Source organism: Carcharodon carcharias, chromosome 10, assembly GCF_017639515.1.
Source record: "Carcharodon carcharias isolate sCarCar2 chromosome 10, sCarCar2.pri, whole genome shotgun sequence".
Lineage (NCBI taxonomy): Eukaryota > Metazoa > Chordata > Chondrichthyes > Lamniformes > Lamnidae > Carcharodon > Carcharodon carcharias.
In genome coordinates this window covers 14,919,102-14,942,792 of record NC_054476.1, presented here as the reverse complement: position 1 = coordinate 14,942,792, position 23,691 = coordinate 14,919,102, and the positions used below count along the sequence as shown (strand labels likewise).

Here is a 23,691-nt window from a genome sequence, read left to right as displayed (position 1 = left end):
ACATCTCGGTAATTTTCCACAATACCAGGTAGATGTTTTGTGGCAGAACTTGAGCAGCTCACTTAGGGGCACAGCTAGCACTGGAGTTCAAGTCTTCAGACTTTACTAACTACCAGGATGTTATCAGGGACGAAAGCCTTTGCTGTATCCAGTGCGTTCAGCCATCTCTTGATATCATGTAGAGTGAATTGAATTGGCTGAACTCTGACACCTATTTTGGTGGGGACCTCAGATGGAGGCCGAGATGGATCATTCACTCGGAAACTTTTAGCCTCTTTAAACATTGAAACAAAATGTGGTCTGGCTTTCATGAGGTGAGTTGCTCCCTTGGAGAGCTAGCACAGGCATGATGGGCTCAATGGCCTTCTTCTGTGATTTTGTGGCAGCAATGGCAAGGAAACTGTCAGCTTCTGAAGTCCGTAAATGTGCAGTTAATTGCAGGAATCCATTAGTTGCTATCAGTGGTTTTCTGATTCCCCAGATGGTGCACAATTGAAGTTCTTCCAGACTCCACTCAATTAGGAATCATTGAGTTGTTGAGAACTTATCCTTTCACCTTATTCATCTCCACATAAAGAACCTAGAAAAAGTTATGTGCTGTCGAATGACATGGAAAAGTGTTTCAATCAACGTACTAGGTTCACAATTACTACTGAACAATTTCACTGGCCCTGAAGGATTAGTTTTATATTTGTGGGATGTCAAAATTCTCTATTATAATAACAAAATTCATATTTAGAAAATATTTTTTATTAAAGTTTGCTGATGATATTTTGGCTTCTACCGCAATCCCAGGTCAATGTCCCAACCATAAAAGGGCAAATTCTAATCAACTCTGTGGTTTCTATTGAATGTAGCCACCCTATGGGGAAGCATAGAATTGCTGACAGCAATCTCTGGGTTTTTTTGCATCTAACTGCGCATGTTCAGACTCCAGGAGTGGCTCTCCATAGACCTTCAATTAAAAGCGAATAATTCAGCTCATCTGGGTTTGCTGTCTGTGAGAGTGATTCAGTATGATTGGCTGCTTACTCTGCTTGATGACATTGTTATTGCTGGATTCCTGGAGATCTCCTTAACTTGATGCCAGTGCTCAACAGACATTGGGGAAGGAGAAAATTCGCACCACAGAGATTGCTCAACCTTTGTGGGCAGCCTTTTTTTTGACATCAGCAGAAACCACCCTCGTTTCACTGCAAAATCTGGCCCATGTCGATGTTTCTAATATTTGTATTGTTGAATTTTGCTTGGAAGCATTTCATAGGAGCTTGAAAATGTTCTCTGCACTTTATCAACAGTAAGAGCCTGGTGGTGGCCTGGTGATGTTATGTATGCAGGGTCATTTTACAATGATGTGATCCTGACACACACCCTGGCATTTATGGAATGCATGTTAGGAATTCAGTTGTCACCTCCTCCCTTGAAGTTCAATCCTTGCAACTTATGCCCTCCTGGTGAGTGAAACTCTGTAATGGAATCATCTTGTAAAATTACCTCTTACAATGTGCCAAAATGCTGGTCCATAGGAGCAAAGGATGCATCCATTATTCTAATGATGGTGAGTTTTTGAAATGTAATATGCTTCCTCCCAGGAAAGAAAGGAACATCATGCAACCTTAATTGACTTGGTGAACCTCATATTGATATTAAATACGAATAGTCCTCATGTAAAGGATCTGGATGTGTCATGTACTGTAACATGCCTATGAATATTAAGATGATGTTCAGTTCTTTTGTGCACTCACTCATGTATAGCATTTTGTAATAGAATTGCAAATGAAAACAAATCTAATTTATGAAGCACAGTGAATGGGCAATGATTGTGAAAAATAAATATTGCAGATAACTTTGTGACAGTAACAATTTTTTTTTAGGGAAATAGGTGATGCTGTGGGTTTCAAGTCCAGAATCTGGCCTCAAATCCAGCTCAGACTAAAGGGGTGATAGAGTCCTGTGTCTGTCTCCTGTAAGGATCCTATGTCACTGTGTTGCTGACAGCACAAATCTGTCCCTTATTTAGAACCTGACAGTCTCACCAAGTGAAGTCACAGGATGTTTGATGTGTGGAGTGAAACAAATGTCACTTGGTGCAAGATTTCTGATGTAAGATTTGAGGAAAATTGTTGGGGCAGAGCTCAGAGTGGTCTACTTGGTAGCTAAACAAACTTGAACCTGACACAAGATGCCTCAAATGGAAGAAGTTTCAAACTACAGCACCAACATACAAGCATACGAACAAGGAGTAGGAGTAGGCCATTCAGCCCCTCGAGCTTGCTCTGCCATTTTATAAGATCAAGGCTGATCTGATGGTAACCTCAAATCTGTATCCCGCCTATCCCCGATAACCTATCACCCCATTGCTTACCAAGAATCTATCCACCTCTGCCTTAAAAATATTCGGGAAAAGGGTTCCAAAGACACACAATTGTCTGAGTGAAAAAATTTTGCCTCGCCTGTTTTAAATGGCGACCCCTTAATTTTTAAACAGTGACCCCCTGGTTCTAGGTTTTTCCACAAGAGGAAACATCCTCTCCACATCCACCCTATCAAGACTCCTCAGGAGCTTATACATATATATATTATATATTACACATCTGTCACCTTAGTGAGAACAACAATGGAAATAGGTCATTGGAAACACTTGTGTAATGTCCACATTGGATGGCTAAGAAAACAAACAGTTTTGCACTTACATTTTGGCGTGTTTTTCTGATTTGCACGAGATGCATCTTTGGACGATGGATTGATTCACTCCATAGATTCCTAACCAGGTAAACGTGCCCCCTACTGCCAATGTCCAAAAGGTATGACGCCTCAAAGGATCTACATTGAAACTAATTCAAGTGTAAATTAAACAAAGCAAGTCTTGTCTTCTTAATTCACTTTCTCAAGTAACATTCTATTCAACTGTAAAGTCTGAGGTGAATCCACTACTTTGGAGCTATAAACATTAAAAGCAAAGAAAGAAACTTTCTGGCCCCCCCATGTCTGTATCGGTGCTTTCACAGTATCATCATATTAACCAGAAACTGAACTGGAGTAGCCATATAAATAGTGTGGCCTCAAGAGCAGGTTAGAGGCCAGGAATTGTGCGATGAGTAACTTACCTCCTGACTCCCCAAAGCCTGTCCACTATCTATAAGGCACGAGTCAGGAGTGTGATGGAATACTCCTCACTTGCCTGGGTGAGTGCAGCTCCCACAACACTCAAGAAGCTTGACATTATCCAGGATAAAGCAGTCCACTTGATTGGCATCACATCCACAAACATTCACTCTCTCCACCACCGATGCACATTAGCATCAGCGTGTACCATCTACAAGATGCCCTGCAGGAATTCATCAAATCTGCTTAGACAGCACCTTCCAAACCCATGACCACTGCCATCTAGAAGGACAAGAGCAGCAGATAGATGGGAAAACCACCACCTGCAAGTTCCCCTCCAAGACACTCACCATCCTGACTTGGAAATATATCGTTGTTTCTTCACTGTCACTGGGTCAAAATCCTGGAACTCCCTTCCTAACAGCACTGTGGGTGTACCCACACCACATGGACGGCAGCGGTTCAAGGAGGCAGCTCACCACCATCTTCTCAAGGGCAGTTAGGGATGGGTAATAAATTCTGGCCCAGCCAGCGAAACCCATATCCCATGAATGAATTTTAAAAAAGCACAGAAGGAGGCTATTTGGCCCAAGTGCCTGTGCCAGTTCTTTGGTAGCCCCACTACCCCATTTTTTCCCTATTGCCCTGTTAATTTATTTTACTTTTAAGTATTTATCCAACTCTCTTGTGACAGTTATGATTGAATCTGTTTCCACCACTCTTTCAGGCAGTGTATTCCAGATCGGAACAAATTTCTGTGTAAAAAATTGTTTTCATCTGTCACCTCTGGTTCCTTTGCTTCTCACCTTCAATCTGTGTCCTTTAGTTACTGACCCTCCTACCACTCAAAACAGTTTAACTTTGGCTAAACTATCAAAACCGTTCATGAATTTAGACACATTGATCACATTTCCTCTTATTCTTCTCCACCTCAAGGATCCCTAATGAGACCAACCCTAAATCCTCCAGTCTATCCACACAATTGAAATTCCTCAGTGCTGGTACCTGGGGAAGCAGTGGCATTGTGGTATTGTCACTGGCCTATCTCTGGTAATCCAGTGACCCAGGGTAATGCTCTGGGAACCTGGGTTCAAATCCTACCATGGCAGACGGTGGAATTTGGACTCAATGAAAATCTGGAATTAAAAGTCTAATGATGGCCATTTAAAGAAAACATCTGATTCACTGATGCTCTTCAGGGAAGGGAATCGGTGACTCCAGGCCCACAGCAATGTGGCTGACTTTTAGCTGCCCTCTGAAATGGCCTAGCAAGCCACTCAGCTCAAGGGCAATAAATGATGCCCACATCCCCCAAACAAATTTTTTTTAAAAATGCCAGCCAATGTCTCAGAACATTTTCTAAAGGTTTAGCATAATTTCAAGGAGGTCTTGTGGTGCAGCAGGCAGCATACCTGCCTCTGAGCCAGAAACTCTCCATTCATTGAGGACTTTATGGCCAAGGGACAGCACAGCCGAAAAACTTGTATGTTGTTCCAACATGCGCCAATGGCAGGCGGTAAGAGAGCGAGAGATTCCTGGTCCGCCATGTGAGAGAAAATTGGAGCCGCTGCCAACACTATTAATAGCTGTGGGCTACATGCATGTTGCCACAGCTACTCAGTCTTTTTAGGGGGCTGGACAGCTCAGTTGACTGATATGGATCAGGTTGGTGCCAACAGCACTGGGCTTGCTTCCTGTTCTAGCTGGGTGGATTTGGGACCTGCCTCCATGCCCTACTTTTTGCTTCAGTTGTGTCAGCATCACAGGATAACATCCATAATCAGTCAATTTTTAAAAGAATTATGAATGTGGTTTGTCCCGAAAAGCTGATTACCGCCACAAACTACTTGCAGGCAAATTGAACTTTTTAAGGAAGACTTTTGTGTTTTTAAAGAAATACAAGCAAGGAAACTGAGCAAAAGATGGCTGATAATGTAAAGTGACTGTGATGACTGGCACTTTAAGGTCAGTTCAGCTGAGTCGGGGGTCATGTGATTTGTTCAACCAATGTGTGGCTAGCACGGGGGAATAAATTATAGGGAGGGGTTTCCTAGTAAAATGGCTGTATGGGGGGGTGGGGGAGCTGACTATAATACAAGCAGCCACAGATGTTCACTTTGTTTGGTTAAGAAACCTCCCAGAGCATGTTTCTGCAGTGACAGCTTTCTGGAAAACTACTATGTGGATTATGCTGACAGACCTGTCTCAAGAGAACATGGAATGTCACGCCTGAAAAGGTGTCATGGCCTTCTTCCAGCAGAGACACTTGAAAGAGAGATAGGAAAGATCAAAAGACTGAACTTTAATCTCCTGTGGTTGCAGGGTCAGAAGACTGATTTGCAGGTCTCAGCAGCCACCCACAAAACCCATCTCCTGTTGGTTTATATCTCAGAATGGGTAAATCGTTCTAATATGAATGCAAAATGACTATGTCCTTTCCTGGAATACACAGGAAAAAAATGGATTTGTGCTGGTGTGCTGTGAGAGTGACAGCACAAGAAGACCAAATGGCCACCCCTGCAATTGTAGGCGAAGTCCCTTTCTTTCTCTCTCTGTCTCTCTCTCTGTTGCCGGAAGCAAGGCTCAGCAGAAGCCACAATCAAAAAGGAAATAGGGCAGCCTCTTCAGCTATCCTGCAGAACTAAGAGTCTCCAAGACAACTGCAAAACTGCTAAAGTCAGCTCTGCTGGAATCACTCAACTTAATGGCCGCAATGCTTCGCCATCTATGCCTCATAGACAAGCCAAAGACTGATCCTTTTTTTTTAACTTTTATTTGTACTCTTAACTTCTCATTTCTGCTCTGTGTGATGTGTGTTGCGTTTTAATTATTTTTTCTCGGGTTTTACCAACTAATAAAATTACTCCTTCTTTGATTCAAGAAAGCCTGGTTAAATTTGCTCCTCCTGAAAAATAAATACTTTGGACTGGGAAAAGGTATCCATGGGGTGAAGGGATCCCTTTTAAATTAACCTTGTTGCGACCAACCGAGGCAGCTGAATGAAGAAGGGGAGCCAGCTCATTCCTCCTCACCCAGGAGCATAACAAAATTGGAGTCCCGTTAGGAAAGTTAACAAATTGAGGGAATCTCGCCCAGGAGCTGGTCATAACAGGTTAACAATGCTCTGAGGATGAGTCATAAGGACTCAAAACGTTAAATCTGTTTTTCTTTTTCTCCACAGATGCTGTCAGACATGCTGAGTTTTTCCAGCTTTTTCTGTTTTTGTTTCAGATTTCCAGCATCTGCAGAATTTTACTAATAGCAATATAACAGTGACCTCTGCTGTTTTTACGATGTTGATTGTGGGAGAGATATTGGCCAGGACACTGGAGGTAATTCCCTTGTCCTTCTCTGAAATAGTGCCATGGGACATCCACTTGCACATGCATAGGGGGCCTTGGTTTAACATCTCATCCAAAAAGACAGCAATTCTGACAGTGCAGCCTCCTTCAGTACTGCACTGGACTGTCAGCTTTGGTCCTTATGCACTCAAACCTTGGAGTGGGATTGAACCTGTGACCTTGTAGCTTAGAGGTGAGAGCACTACCACCTAAGCCGCAGCTGAAACTCGTATGTTGGGGGTGGTGGCACTGTGGGTCAGGCCTGCCTTCGGGCAGAGAACTGCCTTGTTTTTATACTCTACCTATTTATTCACAAAGTCAAGGATGCCACATGCTTTTTTAGCAGCTGCCTCAACTTGTCCTGCCACCTTCAAAGACAGGTATGCAAACACCACGGGCAAAATTTTAGGTCCCGCGGGCGGGCGCATTCCCGACCCGATTGGGTGTAAAATAGCACACGATGACATCGGGTGAATGTCCCGACGCCATCACACACTTGCACAATATTTTGGTCGACAGGTGCGAGTGGGAGCCAGAGCCACGCCCGCCATTAATGAAGAGGCCACTTAAGGCCATTAAAAAGCCGATTGACACTGACTTTTCACTGACCATGCGAGTTCACGCTCGTCACACGGGCAGGCAGCCAGCCGACACTTTCAAAAGCCTCATCCACGGGCGGGATAAAGGAGGGAGAGTAGCATTGCCAGTGTCATTCGTGAGGAGTTTGGTAGATAGTCCGCTGCTGGTGACTTATTGGTACTTGTCAGCTTCATCTTTGTTCGGGACTTCATTCTTAGCATTTCCAGGATTCATTTCAGGACACCTTGGTGTTTCCAAGGCCCCCAGAGGTTTCACACAGTGTGGACCCTTTCAGGTATCAGACAGCCTTCCGTTACCCTGGCAATAGGGATTGTGGTCTCCGCTGGAGGCACCTCCTCTAAGGAGTAAGAGAGGGGCAGAAGGGAGAGGTGGTCAGGTGTCCCAATGCAGCTTCCAGGGGAGCGACCTGTGGGAGGAGAGGCGCAGGCACAAGGGGGGCAGGGCCAGCAGGTAGTCCAAGGCAGAAGGGGCCGCAGAAGATGCCACTATCCTGCTGCCAGTGGTTTACAGGCGGTGATGCAGCTGCCTCAATATGTCCGAGGGGCAATGCTGAAGGAGGCTCCAACTCTCAAGGGAGTCAGTGGCCACCATTTGTCAGATGATTAGCCCTGAGATCAGCTCTGACCGTGTGGATGGACACCCCATGTCAGTGATTCTGAAGGTCACAGTGGCCCTCAACTTCTATGCCTCCCGTTCTTTTCAGGGGTTAGTGGGGGATCTTTGTGGAGTCTCTGAATCAGCTGTCCACAGTTGCATCAAGCTGGTGACAGAAGTTCTGTTCGGGTGGATACTGGCCTTTATTCTTTACCAACTGGACGAGGCCAGCCAGGCTGAGGGAGCCAGAGGCTTTGCAGTTATTGCTGGGTTGCTCTTCTGACTCACTACTGGGTGCAATAGACTGTACACGTGGCCATCAAGGTGCCAGCAGGTGAGCCCGGTGCCTTCATCAACAGGAAGGTCTCCCACTCCATGAACGTGCATTCATTCTCAGATTCCCAGACCAGTAAAGATAAACCAAATATAAATGAATAGAAAATCACCCTGAACTCTCCCTTTAGTGCTCTTGGTGCCTTTAACTTATATTTGCGATTACTACTTCTTGGCCCCCACCCCCCCACCCCCCCACCGCCTTCGCTGGCACCAGCATTGGAGACAGCCTGCTGGCTCTGCTGTCTTGTTGGCCTTAATGACCTTGGCAGTTGTCTTCTGGCGAGTGGAGCCTGTGCTGGCCCAGCCTGGGAGGGACTGGCCAGTGCCACGGCTGGTATCTCCTCAGTTCATCGCAGCCTCATCAGATGCCACTGTCACTAGTGGAGGGGCAGAGGAGCTGCAGTCATCATCCAGAGCACCCTGAGAGGAGCCCGCAAAGACGACAAGCAGCTCGTGCACCAATATGAGGTCACTCTGGACCTCCCTGCTCACCATTGATGGACGGGCACCTAGCTGGGATACATCCATCTCCCACACCAGCACTTACCATCTGAGGTCATTGCCTGAGTGAGGACTTGCAGGTGCGAGTGCAACCCCAGGAGCCTCTCATTCTGTCCCTGGAGCTCCCTCTCCAATAAGAATCATTCTCTCAATGGAGGAGGCAATGCACTCAACCATGAGAGTCAACGCAGTGCTCACGCTACGCAGGGACTATTCCATAATGGAGACCATGGCACACAGAGCGACATGGATCTCCGCTGGATCCTCCCACACATTTGATGGACATCCAGCATCTGGTGCCTAATCGGTGACTCCAGAGGCTCATTATCAGCCTTCGACTGAGCATCATCCTGGTTCCCAGCAGTCCTCCGACTGCCGGTGTCCTGGGCACTCTGTGCCTCTGCCTGCACCCCAAGCGAATGTGAAGGGCCCTCACCAATGTGCACCAACATTCTAGCTGCTGATCTAATGCCCACCGAGGTACTGGTAGCTGCACTGGTGCCTGCTTCAGAGAGCGGGTGTGACGCAGGTGCAAATCAAGCCCGGTGGTCCTCTGGCATCAGGGATAGCTCTTCAGGGTCCACAGAGCGATTGCAAGCTGGCGAACCTAAAAGGGAGATCAAGGACAAGTCATTAGTTAACGTCACCACAATGTCACTGTGCATGCCAGGCACCCTGGTGAGACAATGAAGACCTGCGTCATGGTGCTATCGTCTTTCAATGATCAATGGGGGCTTCAGATTCAAGGTTCACATCAATGATGGGATGACACTAGAAAGGTTGCACAATCTGAAACTCTCACCTCTGTGCACTGCACTATTACCTTCATCTGGCACCCCAGCTTCTCCACGCCTGGTTGCACGAGGAGCGTGCTGGCTCTCGCACTCAAGGGCACCCTGCTCGAACCTGCTGAGCAGCAGCAGGTTGGGCTACCCTCCGCCGGTACATGCCCTCTCTCCTTTGTTATGGCTCGTCTTCTCCTGAAAGGACAGAGCAGCATTGCTTAGTCCACTCTCTACCTGGAGCGCCATTGCAGCCTGGCCAACCCAAACTGAAGAACACCTTGCATCCGTATCGTGGCCCTTGAGCCACAAGGCACTGAGCCCAAGCAGCCAGGGCTCACCACCCCCCAACCCACCCCCCACGCCCCCTTGGCCAGCTCCAGCATCACTGACAGTTGGCACTCAGAATCTAACCCCCCTAAGGTCCACAGGGGGAATGACCACATCTTAACACTTCTGCACACTGACCCATGCCAATACGGTACTCACCCTTCCTGAGCTCAGCAGGCCATTGAACCTCTTCCGCCACTGCACCCATGTGCGCCGCACCACATCAAAGCTGTTCACCAGCGTTGCCACCTCCTCCCATGCCCTCTTGGTGAGGTGCGGTGGCCTCCTCCTCCCATCCCTGGGGACAAGGGTGGCCCTCCTGGCAGCCACCTCCACCCCGAGGACAGCGAGGCCTTCATCCAAAAAGCAGGGGGTCCAGTGCCCACCCAGCCTCCCCTCCCACCTGGTGTCTCCAGCCGCATTCGAATCCACAAGTTGAATGTTGAAGATGCAATGGAGATGTTCATTCGTGGCAGCCTTCCAGGGGTTGCCTGGGCTGTTTTTAAACTGGCTGCTGGGTCACCATTGGACCCAGCGGCCAACAGGCATCTGCCTCCGCTAGGCCCTTCCTGACCAGCGACGAGCTGCGTTTCACGCTGGGCAGTCCTTGGTCATCCCAATAGCGTGAAATCGTGATCGGGGCTGATTGTGCGTGTCTCCCGGACCAGCCCACCGCGCCCGCCTGACGACCTCAAAATCCTGCCCCACGGGTTTCTTTGTTCTTGCATCCCCTTCAAGATTGTGCCATTTTGTGTATATTGCCTTTTCTCATTCTTCCTACCAAAATATATAACTTTACGCTTCATATGAACATAGAAAAACAGAGAAAATAGGAGCAGGAGTAGGCCATTCGGCCCTTCGAGCCTGCTCCACCATTCATTATGATCATGGCTGATCATCCAACTCAATAGCCTGCTCCCACTTTCTCCCCATATCCTTTGATCCCTTTCATCCCAAGATCCATATCTAACCCCTTCTTGAAAACATACAATGTTTTGGCCTCAAGTACTGTCTGTGGTAGCGAATTCCACAGGCTCACCATTCTTTGGGTGAAGAAATTTCTCATCTCAGTCCTAAATGGTCTACCTGTATCCTCAGATTGTGACTCCTGGTTCTGGACTCCCCCACTATCAGGAACATCCTTCCTGCATCTACCCTGTCTAGTCCTGTTAGAATTTTACAGGTTTCTATGACATCCTCCCTCATTCTTCTGAATTCCAGCGAATATAGTCTTCTTTACCGCCTGCTGCACCTGCATGCTTACCTTCAATGACTGGTCTATGAGGACACCCAGGTCTCATTGCACATTCCCCTCTCTCAATTTATAGCCATTCAGATAATAATCTATCTTCCTGTTTTTGCTACCAAAGTGGATAACCTCACATTTATCCACATTATACTGCATCTGCCATGCATTTGCTCATTCGCTCAGCTTGTTCAAATCACACTGAAGCATCTCTGCATTCTCCTCACAGCTCACCCTCCCACCCAGCTTTGTGTCATCTGCAAACTTGCAGATATTATATTTAGTTCCCTCATCTAAATCATTAAAATATATTGTAAATAGCTGGGGTCCCAGCACCGATCCCTGCAATACCCCACTAGTCACTGCCTGCCATTTGGAAAGAGAACCATTTATTGCTACTCTTTGTTCCCTGTCTGCCAACCAGTTTTCTATCTATCTCAATACACTACCCCCCAATCCCATGTGCTTTAATGTTACGCGCTAATCTCCTATGTGGGGCTTTGTCGAAAGTCTTCTGAAAGTCCAAATAAACCACATCCACTGGCTCCCCCTCATCAAGTCTACTCATTACATCCTCGAAAAATTTCAGTAAATTTGTCAAGCATGATTTCACTTTTGTAAATCCATGCTGACTCTGTCCGATTCTGCCACTGTTTCCCAAGTGCTCAGCTGTTAAATCTTTTATAATGGACTCTAGAATTTTCCCCACTACCGACGTCAGGCTGACTGGTCTATAATTCCGTTTTCTCTCTACCTCCCTTTTTAAGTAGAGAGGTTACATTAGCTACCTTCCAATCTGTAGGAATTGTTCCAGAGTCTATAGAATCTCGGTGGGTGACCACCACTGCATCCATTATTTCAAGGGCCACTTCATTAAGTACTCTGGGGTGTAGATTATCAGGCCTCGGGGATTTATCAGCCTTCAATCCCATCAATTTCTTCAGCACCATTTCCCTACTAACATTGGTTTCTTTCAGTTCCTCCCTCTCACTAAACCCTGTGTTCCCCAACATTTCTGCTATGTTATTAGTGTCCTAAAAACAAAAAAACTGCGGATGCTGGAAATCCAAAACAAAAACAAAAACAGAATTACCTGGAAAAACTCAGCAGGTCTGGCAGCATCGGCTTCTCCGCCGATGCTGCCAGACCTGCTGAGTTTTTCCAGGTAATTCTGTTTTTGTTTTTATTAGTGTCCTCCTTTGTGAAGACAGAACCGAAGTATGTATTTAGTTGGTCAGCCATTTCTTTGCTCCCCATTATAAATTTTCCTGTTTCTATGTTCAGCTATGTGTCTGCACATTTCATTAGTCTTAGTCCTGATGTCAGTTATATTGTGCATCACATTATCACTTTGGTTAACTCCCCCCTGAGCTTCATGTCATCCGCAAACTTTGAAATTTTGTCCAAGTCCCTGTCATTAATGGTGGTTATTAATGGTATGTCAGTAGTGGAAGGACAAATACTACCCTCTGACAGAAGATAGCAGGGTTCTGCTCCACGGAGCCACTGCCATTCCCACCCCCACCCCCCACACCCCGAGGTCGTGCTCAGCAATCCCAGCAATCTGTTGGAGGATAACTTGTTGGACTGCTGTGACACCCTGCAAACTGTGAGATGTCTGAGTGCCTGAGGGTCAAGTTACCCGCAAAATGCTATTAATATGCTACTATTCATATGTGGAATGGGAGAACATCAGGTGACACTTCTCTAATTGCACCGAACGTGATTCATGACCCTTTATCATCGTAAATGACTTTCAGAACACAGTATAGCCAAAGTAGGAGAGAGAGAGAGAGAGAAGAGAGAAACTGACATAGTAAGATCGCAATAAAAACAGAAAATGCTGGAAAAACTCAGCAGGCCTGACAGCATCTGTGGAGAGAGAAACAGAGTTAACGTTTTGAGCTTGTTTGACCCTTTATCGGAGCTGTGAGTAGTTCATTGAAAGTTGTACTTTTTCCACCAGCACGACATGTGATGAAGCAGGAGATGCTGTGTCTGGGAATCGAGGTCAGCCATAACCTAATCCGAAGCTGTAAAAAAAAGGAAGAGCAGGTCTCTCTGCTTAAGGCTTCGATAATGGGTGCATCACAAGTGCCATTAACCATCAAGGACAGCATATGTCTCCAGTGCAAAAACATGTCCTTTGATGTTGCACAGCTACAACTGATAACAGTCCCAAATGCCAAATGATGTCAAGAAATCAAAATCTGAGCCAACAGGGATTTTGTGTTCCTAGCTGGCACTTCTTTAATTGGATAGTGCAGTTTTAGGTTAAAACTGCTGATTGGTTTGGCAAGGCTCAAAAGGTTTTGAATTGTAACAAAGTTATAAGAAAGGGCATCTGACAGACAATCAATGTAGAAGGCTTCAGGGAAATTCAGGAGACACCTGGGAAGCTAGCCGAAAATGAAAGGCAGAGACTGTGAACACATACAACTTCTACCCAGGGCACAACAGGGTAACATAAAACTTGATTCCTTGAATTTACTTTGAAAATTACTGCTCAAATATTATAACATATTAAGTCTTAATCATACCGAATAAAGTTGAATCAGTTGAGTCAGATGGGTCAAAGTTGGATGATTGGACATTGGAATCAGAAAAAGCCTACAATCGGCGATGATAGCAGGACGTTGATTGACAATTAATTCCTTTTTATAATGTATTCAGTGCAAGTAGTACCGATCCCCTAGCTGGTAAAGGAGGGAGACCCATGGCTCACTGCAATCTACCAGTTACCAACAATCTACCAGCGAGCAACAGTATAGTAGAAATGGCGGGCTTGATGGAGATTGAGCGTGCCAGAGATAAAGAGTTTGAAAAATTATATATTACGGATTTAGTATTGTTTCTGATGAGTCCAGAGGGAGACACATATCAGAAGGCAGTTGAGTAGATCCAGAGCCAGGTATCTCTGGCAAAAATTAAGTTAGATAAAGGGAAGCTCTTGTTAGCAGACGCTGCCCATTTTTGTGCATAGCAAGGGATACACCAAGAGGGACAGCAGTGGTCATTGGAGCGGGAACAATTGGAGAGTAGGGCCAATGACCTCAAGTGCATAGCTACTCAGCTGCAGGCGAGTACTGAGGTGGCAGCTGTCCAAGCACTAGAGATATGATGAATGAGAGAAAAGAATGAGGAACTACAAAAACAAATAGATCAACTCCAGCATCAGCTGGGGGATGTCTGTAGTGCATTGCAAGAGATGGCGAGTGCCCTCAGTCATGTGGAGGATCATTCTAAGTTTGAATTTAAAATACACTAGTTGCAGGGCAGATTAAGCCTTTGTAAAGCTCTAATATCCACAATCACTGCCTGGGCTTGTGATGGAGAAGGTTTTAACTGGGATAATCTGGGTAGGGAAGCTGCTAGTCACCCTGATTGCAAGGACTGGGAACAGTGGGGTCCGCCCGAATGCCCAACACCAATGAATGTGATCAACACTTGGGCCACTTTTGATCTGGCAGGGGTTGGACTGGGACAGATGTTTCACAAGCTGAAGAGAGGAGTTCACCTAATGTTAGATCAAGCACAGGCATTAGCCAGAGAATTAGGCTCCATTTGGGGTGGAGTTAATCCTTTGGAAGTGAACATGGCTTGGGAAAACTTTAAGAGAATCCATACCAATTGCAGGATGGAGAGCTGAAAATGGTCCCTAGGCGACGACTAGTGGCCCTTCATTGACCCCAAACTTATAGCAGGCTATGGAAATACCAATGGCCTCTTTGATGAAATATTCTATTTGTTGGGCTTGGGTGACCTAAACTGATGGCCCCGTGTTCTCAGGAAGTGCAGGGGCCTACTAAAGATGCCATGGCTTTTTCCAACAGACCTCTTGACTTATATAAGCAAACCCAGCCCACCCCCAAGCCAGCTAATTCAATCGAATCCTCTCAAGGGGATGAGCTTTACACGCAAATGTTTTTGACACAGCTGCAGCCACTGGTGAGGCAACTCCTTGGCATTTCTGTCTCTATGCATAATCCCTGGGCAGATATGATCAGTTGCACCACTCGAGCTTGGAGGAATGTAAAGAGTTTAATCACCCACCCAATTGGTACAAACCCCAAGGGTAATCCAGTGGTAAATGCAAAAGGACCCACTAGGGAACATTGGGATCAGAATCAAAGTAAGGTTATGAGGTGCTAGAATTGTAGGAAATCAGGACATTTGGCCTGGGAATGCAGAGAGAAAAGGAGGGGTCCACCTCCCCCATATCAGTCCCCTTCAATTAAACTGGGGCCCTCCACATTGGCAAGCTGCTGGCTCTGATTACCACCATCAGCCTGACCAACCACCCAGGGGTAAATAAGGGAGCGCAGGTTTCAGTGGTGATGGAACGCTTTGCACCGAGCGGGAATGAGTGGCAACAGCCAATGAAGCACATTGCTCCCCCGATACAGTGGGTAGTGGGGTTCTGATGTGATGGGCATGCTCGGCCTGTGGTGTCTACTGTAATTAATGGAGGTCAATGGCAAATAGTGCTTCTTAACACAGGGTCAGCAATGACCACCATCCATACCCCACATCCTGAATGCCATGCGGCAGCGGGAAGCAAACAATTGCTTTTAACGGCCCTCGACAGGCCCTCTCGCGCTGCTATTGAAGTCCCTGTCATCCACGTGATGATGGATTTAGTTGTTTGGGATTTGTGGTGCATGGTAGTTGTGTGTGCTAAGGATGGGAGAGGGATTTTGGGCACCAAAGTGTTGGAACAGTGCAAAGTTCTATTAGATTATGCAAATAAATGTCTGTGGCTTCCTGTGAATGTCTAGACCTATGGGCAGAAATCTTGGATAGTCGAGCAGTGCTCAGCTTTAAAATGACCGAACACCCAGACTCACCCAGGCCCATGATTCAAGCATTTGTTCAGAGCTAAGAACAATGCTTGTGAAAGGTAAGCTTAATTGTAGGTGCAAGGGGCTGGAAACAGTGACAAATGAGCCGCCACGTCCATTTGCTAAGCAGTAGCCCATTCCATAAAGCCAGCCACCTGGCATCTGAGAAATAGGTACAGTTATTGTTACAGCACGGTGTTGTTGGGATGGGGACATGTACTATAAATTCCTTAATTTGGACAGTAAAGAAACCTGAAGGCAGCTGCAGGGCATCTAACTATCGATTATCATAGACTAAACTCAGTCATGCCAGTGTGATCAATTGTCCTACAAAAAACTCAAACTCTCCTGTCCCAGATCCCAACAAGTGCCAAATATTTCTCTTCTCTCGGCATCATTTCCTGGTGTTGGAGTATGCCTGTCCATCGATAAGATTTGAAGAGCAGAATTATGCCTGGACCCATTTTCTCCAAGGTTTTCACAATGCTTCAACACTTTCTCATCATGGCCCCAGTTAGTAAAAGCTTTTCTTGACTCGAGCGTTTGTTGCAGTATGTGGATGAATAATTGCTGACCACGGAATCGAGAGAGGACCATGCTTTGTTTCTGAAGGAGCTTCTGCAAAAGCTACTTGAAGCAGGGTTCAAGATTAACTCAGGTAAGACACAACTATTGCAGCAGAACGTAATCTTCCAGAGAGTTCCTGCTTCAGCAGCTGGTCAAGAACACAAGTCAAAGGTACAAGCTATTCATAGCTTCCTTCTATCTGTTTCTAAGATGGCCTTACAGTCATATTTCAGTCTTGTTCGATATCAAGGTACATTGATATCAAGATTCACAGAACTAGCCAAGTCTCTGTACGATCTTCTGAAGAGGAAGGAAGGCTATGTGCAGTCAAACTGGGCTCCCTACCACACCTTGGCAGCTTGTCTTTGAAACAAGTGGTTCCTGAGTGACGCACTTGGTAAATCTAGGCACGGGTAAACCTTTCCACCTTGAAGTAGGAGCAACCAATCAGTTATCACTGTGGTTCTTCGCCAGGTAACCTCTTATCTATCATGCACGTTTCACGAATCCTGACCAGCAGTGAAGAGGCCTATGGCCCATGTGAAAGGCATTTATTGGTCACCTTTTGGACGATGAAACATTTTACTGAAAGAATGGGTCTACAGACACTAATGTTGCGCTCCCCTAATACTCCGCATAATTTGCTAATGAAACCAGGGGACGCACTGGTCACCGCTGCCGACAAAGTCACTGGGTGCCACTGCTGACAAGGTGTCACCTGAACATTATCCCTCAGAAGACTACATTGCTGGCTGAGCTGATGCAGCATCAGGAAGAGCTACACAAATGCCCGCTCACTTTGACTTCACAATACACCCGGTCCAGAATACTGCAATGTCTGCTGTTCCCGTTGTTTCAATAGATGGCTTGTCCTTCCATGTGAAATGAAAACTGGTAACAGATTTCCAGTGGTCTTGCCGAGCTGAACTCTTCAGTACCAATACACACCCCTGTTTTGCCCAAAATGCCGAAATAGCTACCTGATTGTCTCCAGTAACCGAAACTCGTGCTCAATCATTTAATGTTTGGTCTGGCAGTGCCTATGCTATCAACACCATGTTCACTCTTTCCCTTTATCAGTGAAGTGATTGGTGAGCCTCCATTAGTAAATTACTTGTACACGCTGCACTGCTCTGCACAGAAGCACTGCAGGCTTGGGCGCAGCCATGTTTTATAGACAAGGTAAAAGTGTATTTGTAGAACATGGATCCCAAGAAGGCAGGAAGTTCTAGTATTGGCCAGGCAACAAGGCAGGTTGCAATTCCTGGTGACCAGTTTGGACAAGGGCCGCATGGTGCTGTGTCCAGTGCGGAAGGTTGCATAGACCAACATGGCTTATTTTCCCTGTAAATGCGGTGGCCACCTTTTCAACGCACCTCACAGAGAACCAGCAAAGTAAATCCCTGCCCCAGCCAACAGAATGAGTTTGCAGATTACCTACATACCAGTAGGCCCTAACCACTCCATGAACACCCCCTCTCCACCCATGTTTCAGGCCACCCCTAATGGGTGCCCCAGATGGCAGACGAGTATTTTGAAATGTTCCGTCTCCAAGCAGTGAGTGGGCATCTCTCAGCCGCGACCATAGCCAGCAGGATCCAACTACACTAGTGTTGATGGTTTGGTGATCTCAGTTAAAAGGAGATATGGATCAAAGGGAAACTCAGCATAACCCAGCCTCGTGCAATAATAGAGACCTTATTCAGCCCACCTCACCGTCCCGATAGGCCAAGAACGCGCCTATCAATCGATTTTATCCAGTTCCTTACATCAGCTTACCTCTACTGCTTGGTTGTCGTTGATAAATACACTAAATGAATTAAAGCCAGCACTTGTAGGGAAATACTGCTATAATGGTGGTGATCTTCGTTGAGTGAGGTGTTCTGTAAATGGGGAGCACTGCTACAAGTGGATAGTGATCAGTGGTCACATTTTGCAGGAAAAATATTTATTTCGGGAACTTATAGAGATTGCTCACAAATTGCACTTGAACCACCACCCACAGTCATTGGGAGTGACAGAAAAGTGTAATGGATTCCTAAAAATGATGCTTTAAGAGATTTGGTGCAGACCACCCCACTCAATATATTTCTAATGTGCTTGATAACAATTAGGTTGACATCGCTTCCCTCAACGACAGCCATATCAAGCCGTGACTGGGTGGCTGATGCATATGCTTGGACACTTACTATGAACTACCACTACACTGTTGTTGAGGGGAACATTGAACAATACCTAGTTATTGCTGAGAAAAGAGACATGTTGCGGACATCTTGCAATTCTTGCAAGCTGTCCTGATGAGTACAAGACACAAAGCTTTGACAGCTTTTCTCTTTTTTCAGCAATACTCAATATCTGTACTACCAAACAATTATCTGAATACCCACTTAAGGCAACTGGTGGCCTATGTTAATGAGGCTAATTAATGTGTAGCTAGAAATATTGGAAAAACAACACAACAGATTTAAGAAGTATTTTGATAAATATGTGTGACTTTATGCATGCCACATTGACAATGTGGTCTTTGTGTTGAATTATGGTAAAAAGAAGCATGTGATTGAACCAAATTGGTGAGGCCACCTTCTCAATAGTGGAGAGAGCCAGCTCAGCTGTCTATTTATTCTGACTGATCAGAAAAGGCGACAAGAAAATAGACAACTGATGTTATATAAACCATAGAAATGTACAGTTAAACAGGAATCAATAACCGAGCTGGTAATCATGTGTGGTGCTCCATCTTATTATGAGGATGAATTTCTAAATATTTAAAGCTGTATCACCAGTTACAGTTGTCAGTAACATGTTTCAGAGATGACATTCAATGATAATTTTGGGACAATGAGGCGGCTTCCAAGATGCACAGGCTTTGTACAATGAGACTGAAGAGAGGGATGTGGGAGAGAAGACACAGCATGGTGGGGGCTGCCATTGGGAAACATCAAGTCTTGACTGCATGAAAAAGCTGTGGCTTCAACACAGAATCACTGATGTACGTGTGGAGGAAGGGAAGGGGGCATGGATAAAATGTACCCACAGTGGAAAAGGGATAACTGGGGGAATCCAATGGCAGTGGATTCAGGACAAATTCAGCATGATGGCCCTTCCCATAGGCAATATCAGGATATCCTCTAAAGGAAAGACTCCCAAAAGCTGAATGGGGTCTCTTGGGTTGGGATCGCTTTGTGGCTTAACAAAGAGAGAGTGCAAGCCAGAGAGTGGTGAATCTATGGAATTCATTGCTACAGAAGGCTGTGGAGGCCAGGTCATTGAGTGTATTTAAGACCGAGATAGACGGGTTCTTGATTGGTAAGGGGATCAAAGGTTACGGGGAGAAGGCAGGAGAATGGGGTTGAGAAACCTATCAGCCATGATTGAATAGCGAAGCAGACTCGATGGGCCGATTGGCCTAATTTCTGCTCCTATGTCTTATGGTCTTAACAGGTTAAATTGGCCCCAATTTTGGAATAGCCACAGTGGTAATATCCACTGTAAGCCACAAAGTGGGAGGATACCTCGTATGTGAAATTGAAAGCTGCGCAAAATGCCGACAAGGATGCACTCAAGAATCCTGATCCTCTTTGCACCACGTTACACCCTAATCCACTGATGAATGGACTGAAAGGTGGAAAAAAGAGATGTATCTTATAATGATATGTACCTTGAAATTGAAATTGCGCCCAGATATTTTTAACCTGATGCTCTTGCAAATGTCCAATGGCTGATTTTAACTTGTTTTGTCTTATGTTAAAGGAGTTAATTGGAGTCTCACAGGCAAATGCCAGAGGAAAGACTGGGGGAGCAGATATTCAGATGAGAAAGAGGGGGCCAAGGCTCGAAAGCAGAGAGGTCTAGAATGGGAGATACTGCCCATGTAAACCAGATAAACATAGTATGTGGGGTCATATGGAGGCAGCCCAAAGAATTACTGACCAAAATAAAAATAAAACTTGCTGGAGACTGAAGCAGCCAATCAGTTGATCTGAGGTAAGATTAATGAAATTATTGGGGCAAATCATCAAGAAGATTCTCAACAGAATATTTTTTCAGGTTGTTACATGCAGCATGTACAAACATATGCACTAAACCTGAATCCAAAATGAACTCTCCAACTTAAGAGTCCAAAGGTATTCCCGCTTTTATTAGGAATCACCATCTGGGTGCCTGGTTATGAGGTAGTGAAAAGACGAGTACTAACTTATGAGGCAGCGTGGCCTTGCCTTCTTCACCTGGCCCATGCTCGAAGTGAAGGTAGCCAAATCCCAGTGCTAACCTTATAGGCTCTTAGTAAGGTTGTATAATGTAGAGCTCTTAGGAGTTATCAACAATAAATCGATCTACAAAGAATTTGAAGATCATTCTGTTTAATTGACAAGATTTATATGTTTATGTATTCATGTGACGTGGGCATCACTGGGTAGGCCAGCATTTATTGCCCATCCCTAATTGCCCTTGAGAAGGAAAATTGTCGACAAGTCAGAAACAAATGGGTATGCAGGTGTGATGTGTATCAGCACACCACAATGGCACATGGTTTCATGTTGGATAAACCGTCTCATAACTACGCAGTTGTCAGAGACCTTGGAGCCTTGACCAAGTAAGACCATTGAAATGGGAAGAGAGAGGTATTGCATTACAACTAACGCTTCACCTCTGTATCACAGGTCCCATCGATAATCCCATGCTCTGCCTTTGCCTAGTAGAGCCAGATAGGGTCGAAGTAAAACACTATTGCCGGTTCATCAGCATAATGTTATTGAGATACAGTTAGTGCCACCACAACCAAGAGGATGTCAGGAGTTCACGTGTCACCCAATTCCTCCCCTGTCCCTTACCTAAGATCAAGTCTCCAATATACAGCAACATCACAGGAGCACTTAAGTTTATATGCAACAAACTAACAAGGGTACTGAAAAATAGATTAATTTATTGAGCGGGTCATGAGTGGTGGAGATGATGTCACCACCATTGGGCATGAGTTTTTTTTTAATTCATTCATGGGATATGGGCGACACTTACTAGGCCAGCATTTACTGCCAATCCCTAATTGCCCTTGAGAAGGTGGTAGTGAGCAGCCTTCTTGAACTGCTGTAGTATGTGGGGATACTCACAGTGCTGTTAGGGAGAGAGTTCCAGACCCAGCGACAGTGAAGGAATGGTGATATATTTCCAAGTCAGGGTGGTGAGTGACTTGGAGGGGAACTTCCAGGTGGTGGTGTTCCCATGTATCAGCTGCCTTGTCCTTCTAGATGGTAGAGGTCATGGGTTTGGAAGGTGCTGTCTAAGAAGGCTTGGTGAATCCTTGAAGTGCATCTTGTAGATGGTACACATGCTGCTACTGTGCATAGGCGGTGGAGGGAGTGAATGTTTGTGGATGGAGTGCCAATCAAGTGGGCTGCTTTGTCCTGTATGGTGTCGAGCTTCTTGAATGTTGTTGGAGCTGTACTCATCCACATTTCATTGTGTCCCATCCTGACCCAGGGAATTATGGCAATTGGCATGGATGACGTGCTGGTTGTGATGTTTTATAAAGAGATTGACTCACAGGACTTTGAACTAGTTGGTTTGTTCAAAGAAATTAAATGAGATGTCAGAGAGGGAGCTCCTCTCCACACAACGTGGGAACTGTGAGATACATGAGGGTCAGGTTAAAGGTAAAACGCTATTATGTACATATATGCAATGTTATGCATTGAGTTATACTTCTTTAATTGCATTGTGTATGTGACTCCACAACCCTGTGTCTGTTTAAGTGCTTTTCAGAACATAGTATAGGCAAACTGAGAGCACAAGGGAGAGCGCTAACAGCGTAAGGTCTTAAGCTGTGTGCATCTTATCAGCAGTTGGACATTAGCCATCAACAAGAGAACAAGATGGAACAGGGAACACAATGTATGTGGGGACCTCATTTGACTCCTGCTAAAAGTAATGGAGAGTTGAAGGCTGAGATAATGGGTAAGTCACAGGGCCATTAACCATCAAGGCCACCTTATATCTCCAACGTAAAAACCTGTCCCTTTGTGTCACCACGGCTGCAGCTAATTACCATCCCAACAGTCAAAATAAATGATGGCAAAGCTAACAGAAGATTGAAACCTGAGTAAACAAGGATATTTTGAACCTAGAATTTAACTGGATAATGAGGTATTGGCTATACACCACTGATTGGTTTAACAAGGCGCAATAATTTTTGAATTATAACAAAGGTCTAAGAAAGGGGTAAAAGCAAAAAACTGCAGATGCTGGAAATCGAAAACAAAAACAAAAATACCTGGAAAAACTCAGCAGGTCTGGCAGCATCTGTGGAATGGAGCACAGTTAACGTTTCAAGTCCGCATGACTTTTCAACAGAACTAAGGAAAAATAGAAAAGGTGTGAAATATCAGCTGGTTTAAGAGGGGGGTTGGGACAAGAGAGCTGGATAGAGGGCCAGAGATAGGTGGAGACAACCAAAAGATGTCACAGACAAAAGGACAAAGAGGTGTTGAAGGTGGTGATATTATCTAAAGGAATGTGCTAATTAAGGGTAGAAAGCAGGACAGACAAGGTACAGATAGCCCTAGTGAGGGTGGGATGGGGTGAAGGAATCGAAAAAGGCTAAAAGGTATAGATAAAACAATGGATGGAAATACATTTAAAAATAATGGAAATAGGTGGGAAAAGAAAAATCTATATAAATTATTGGAAAAAACAAAAAGGATGGGGAAAAATCAGAAAGGGGGTGGGGATGGAGGAGAGAGTTCATGATCTAGAATTGTTGAACTCAATATTCAGTCTGGAAGGCTGTAAAGTGCTGAGTCGGAAGATGAGGTGCTGTTCCTCCAGTTTGTGTTGAGCTTCACTGGAACAATGCAGCAAGCCAAAGACGACATGTGGGCATGAGAGCAGGGTGGAGTGTTGAAATGGCAAGCGACAGGGAGGTCTGGTTAATGCTTGCGGAGAGAATGAAGGTGTTCTGCAAAGTGGTCACCCAGTCTGCGTTTGGTCTCTCCAATTTAGAGGAAACCGCATTGGGAGCAACGAATGTAGTAGACTGAGTAGTCATGCGGACTCGAAACAGATGCTACCAGACCTGCTGAGTTTTTCCAAGTATTTTTGTTTTTGTTTAAGAAAGGGGATCCAACAGGCAATCAGGGTAGAGGACCTCAGGGAAATTCAGGAGGCAAGCAGGAAACTGGCTGAAAATGAAAGGCAGAGAGTATGAACACATACAGTTGCAACTTCTATCCAGGGCAAAGTAAATCTCAATTGCATGTTGAAAATTACTGTTCAAATGTTACAATGTTTTAAATATTAAATGCACTGATTAAAGCTGGATCACTTTCGCCAATATGGATCATTGAATCATAGGGTCTGTACAGGTGTACAAAATTCTTTTGAACATTGGTACCCATAGCTATGATGAAAACAGGCCAAGCTTGCATGGCAGCAAGCTGGTCTTGCAGGACTTC

General features: G+C 45.3%; 1 protein-coding gene across 1 annotated transcript in view; it reads right to left on the bottom strand.

Moving 5' to 3' along the window:
• Positions 1–23,691, bottom strand: part of slc5a12 (solute carrier family 5 member 12) — an 81,095-nt gene that overhangs the window by 32,566 nt on the left and 24,838 nt on the right. Inside the window, exon 6 of the mRNA XM_041196618.1 lies at positions 2,694–2,834. Coding sequence (XP_041052552.1) covers positions 2,694–2,834 — 141 coding nt within the window. The remainder of the gene's footprint in view (positions 1–2,693; positions 2,835–23,691) is intronic.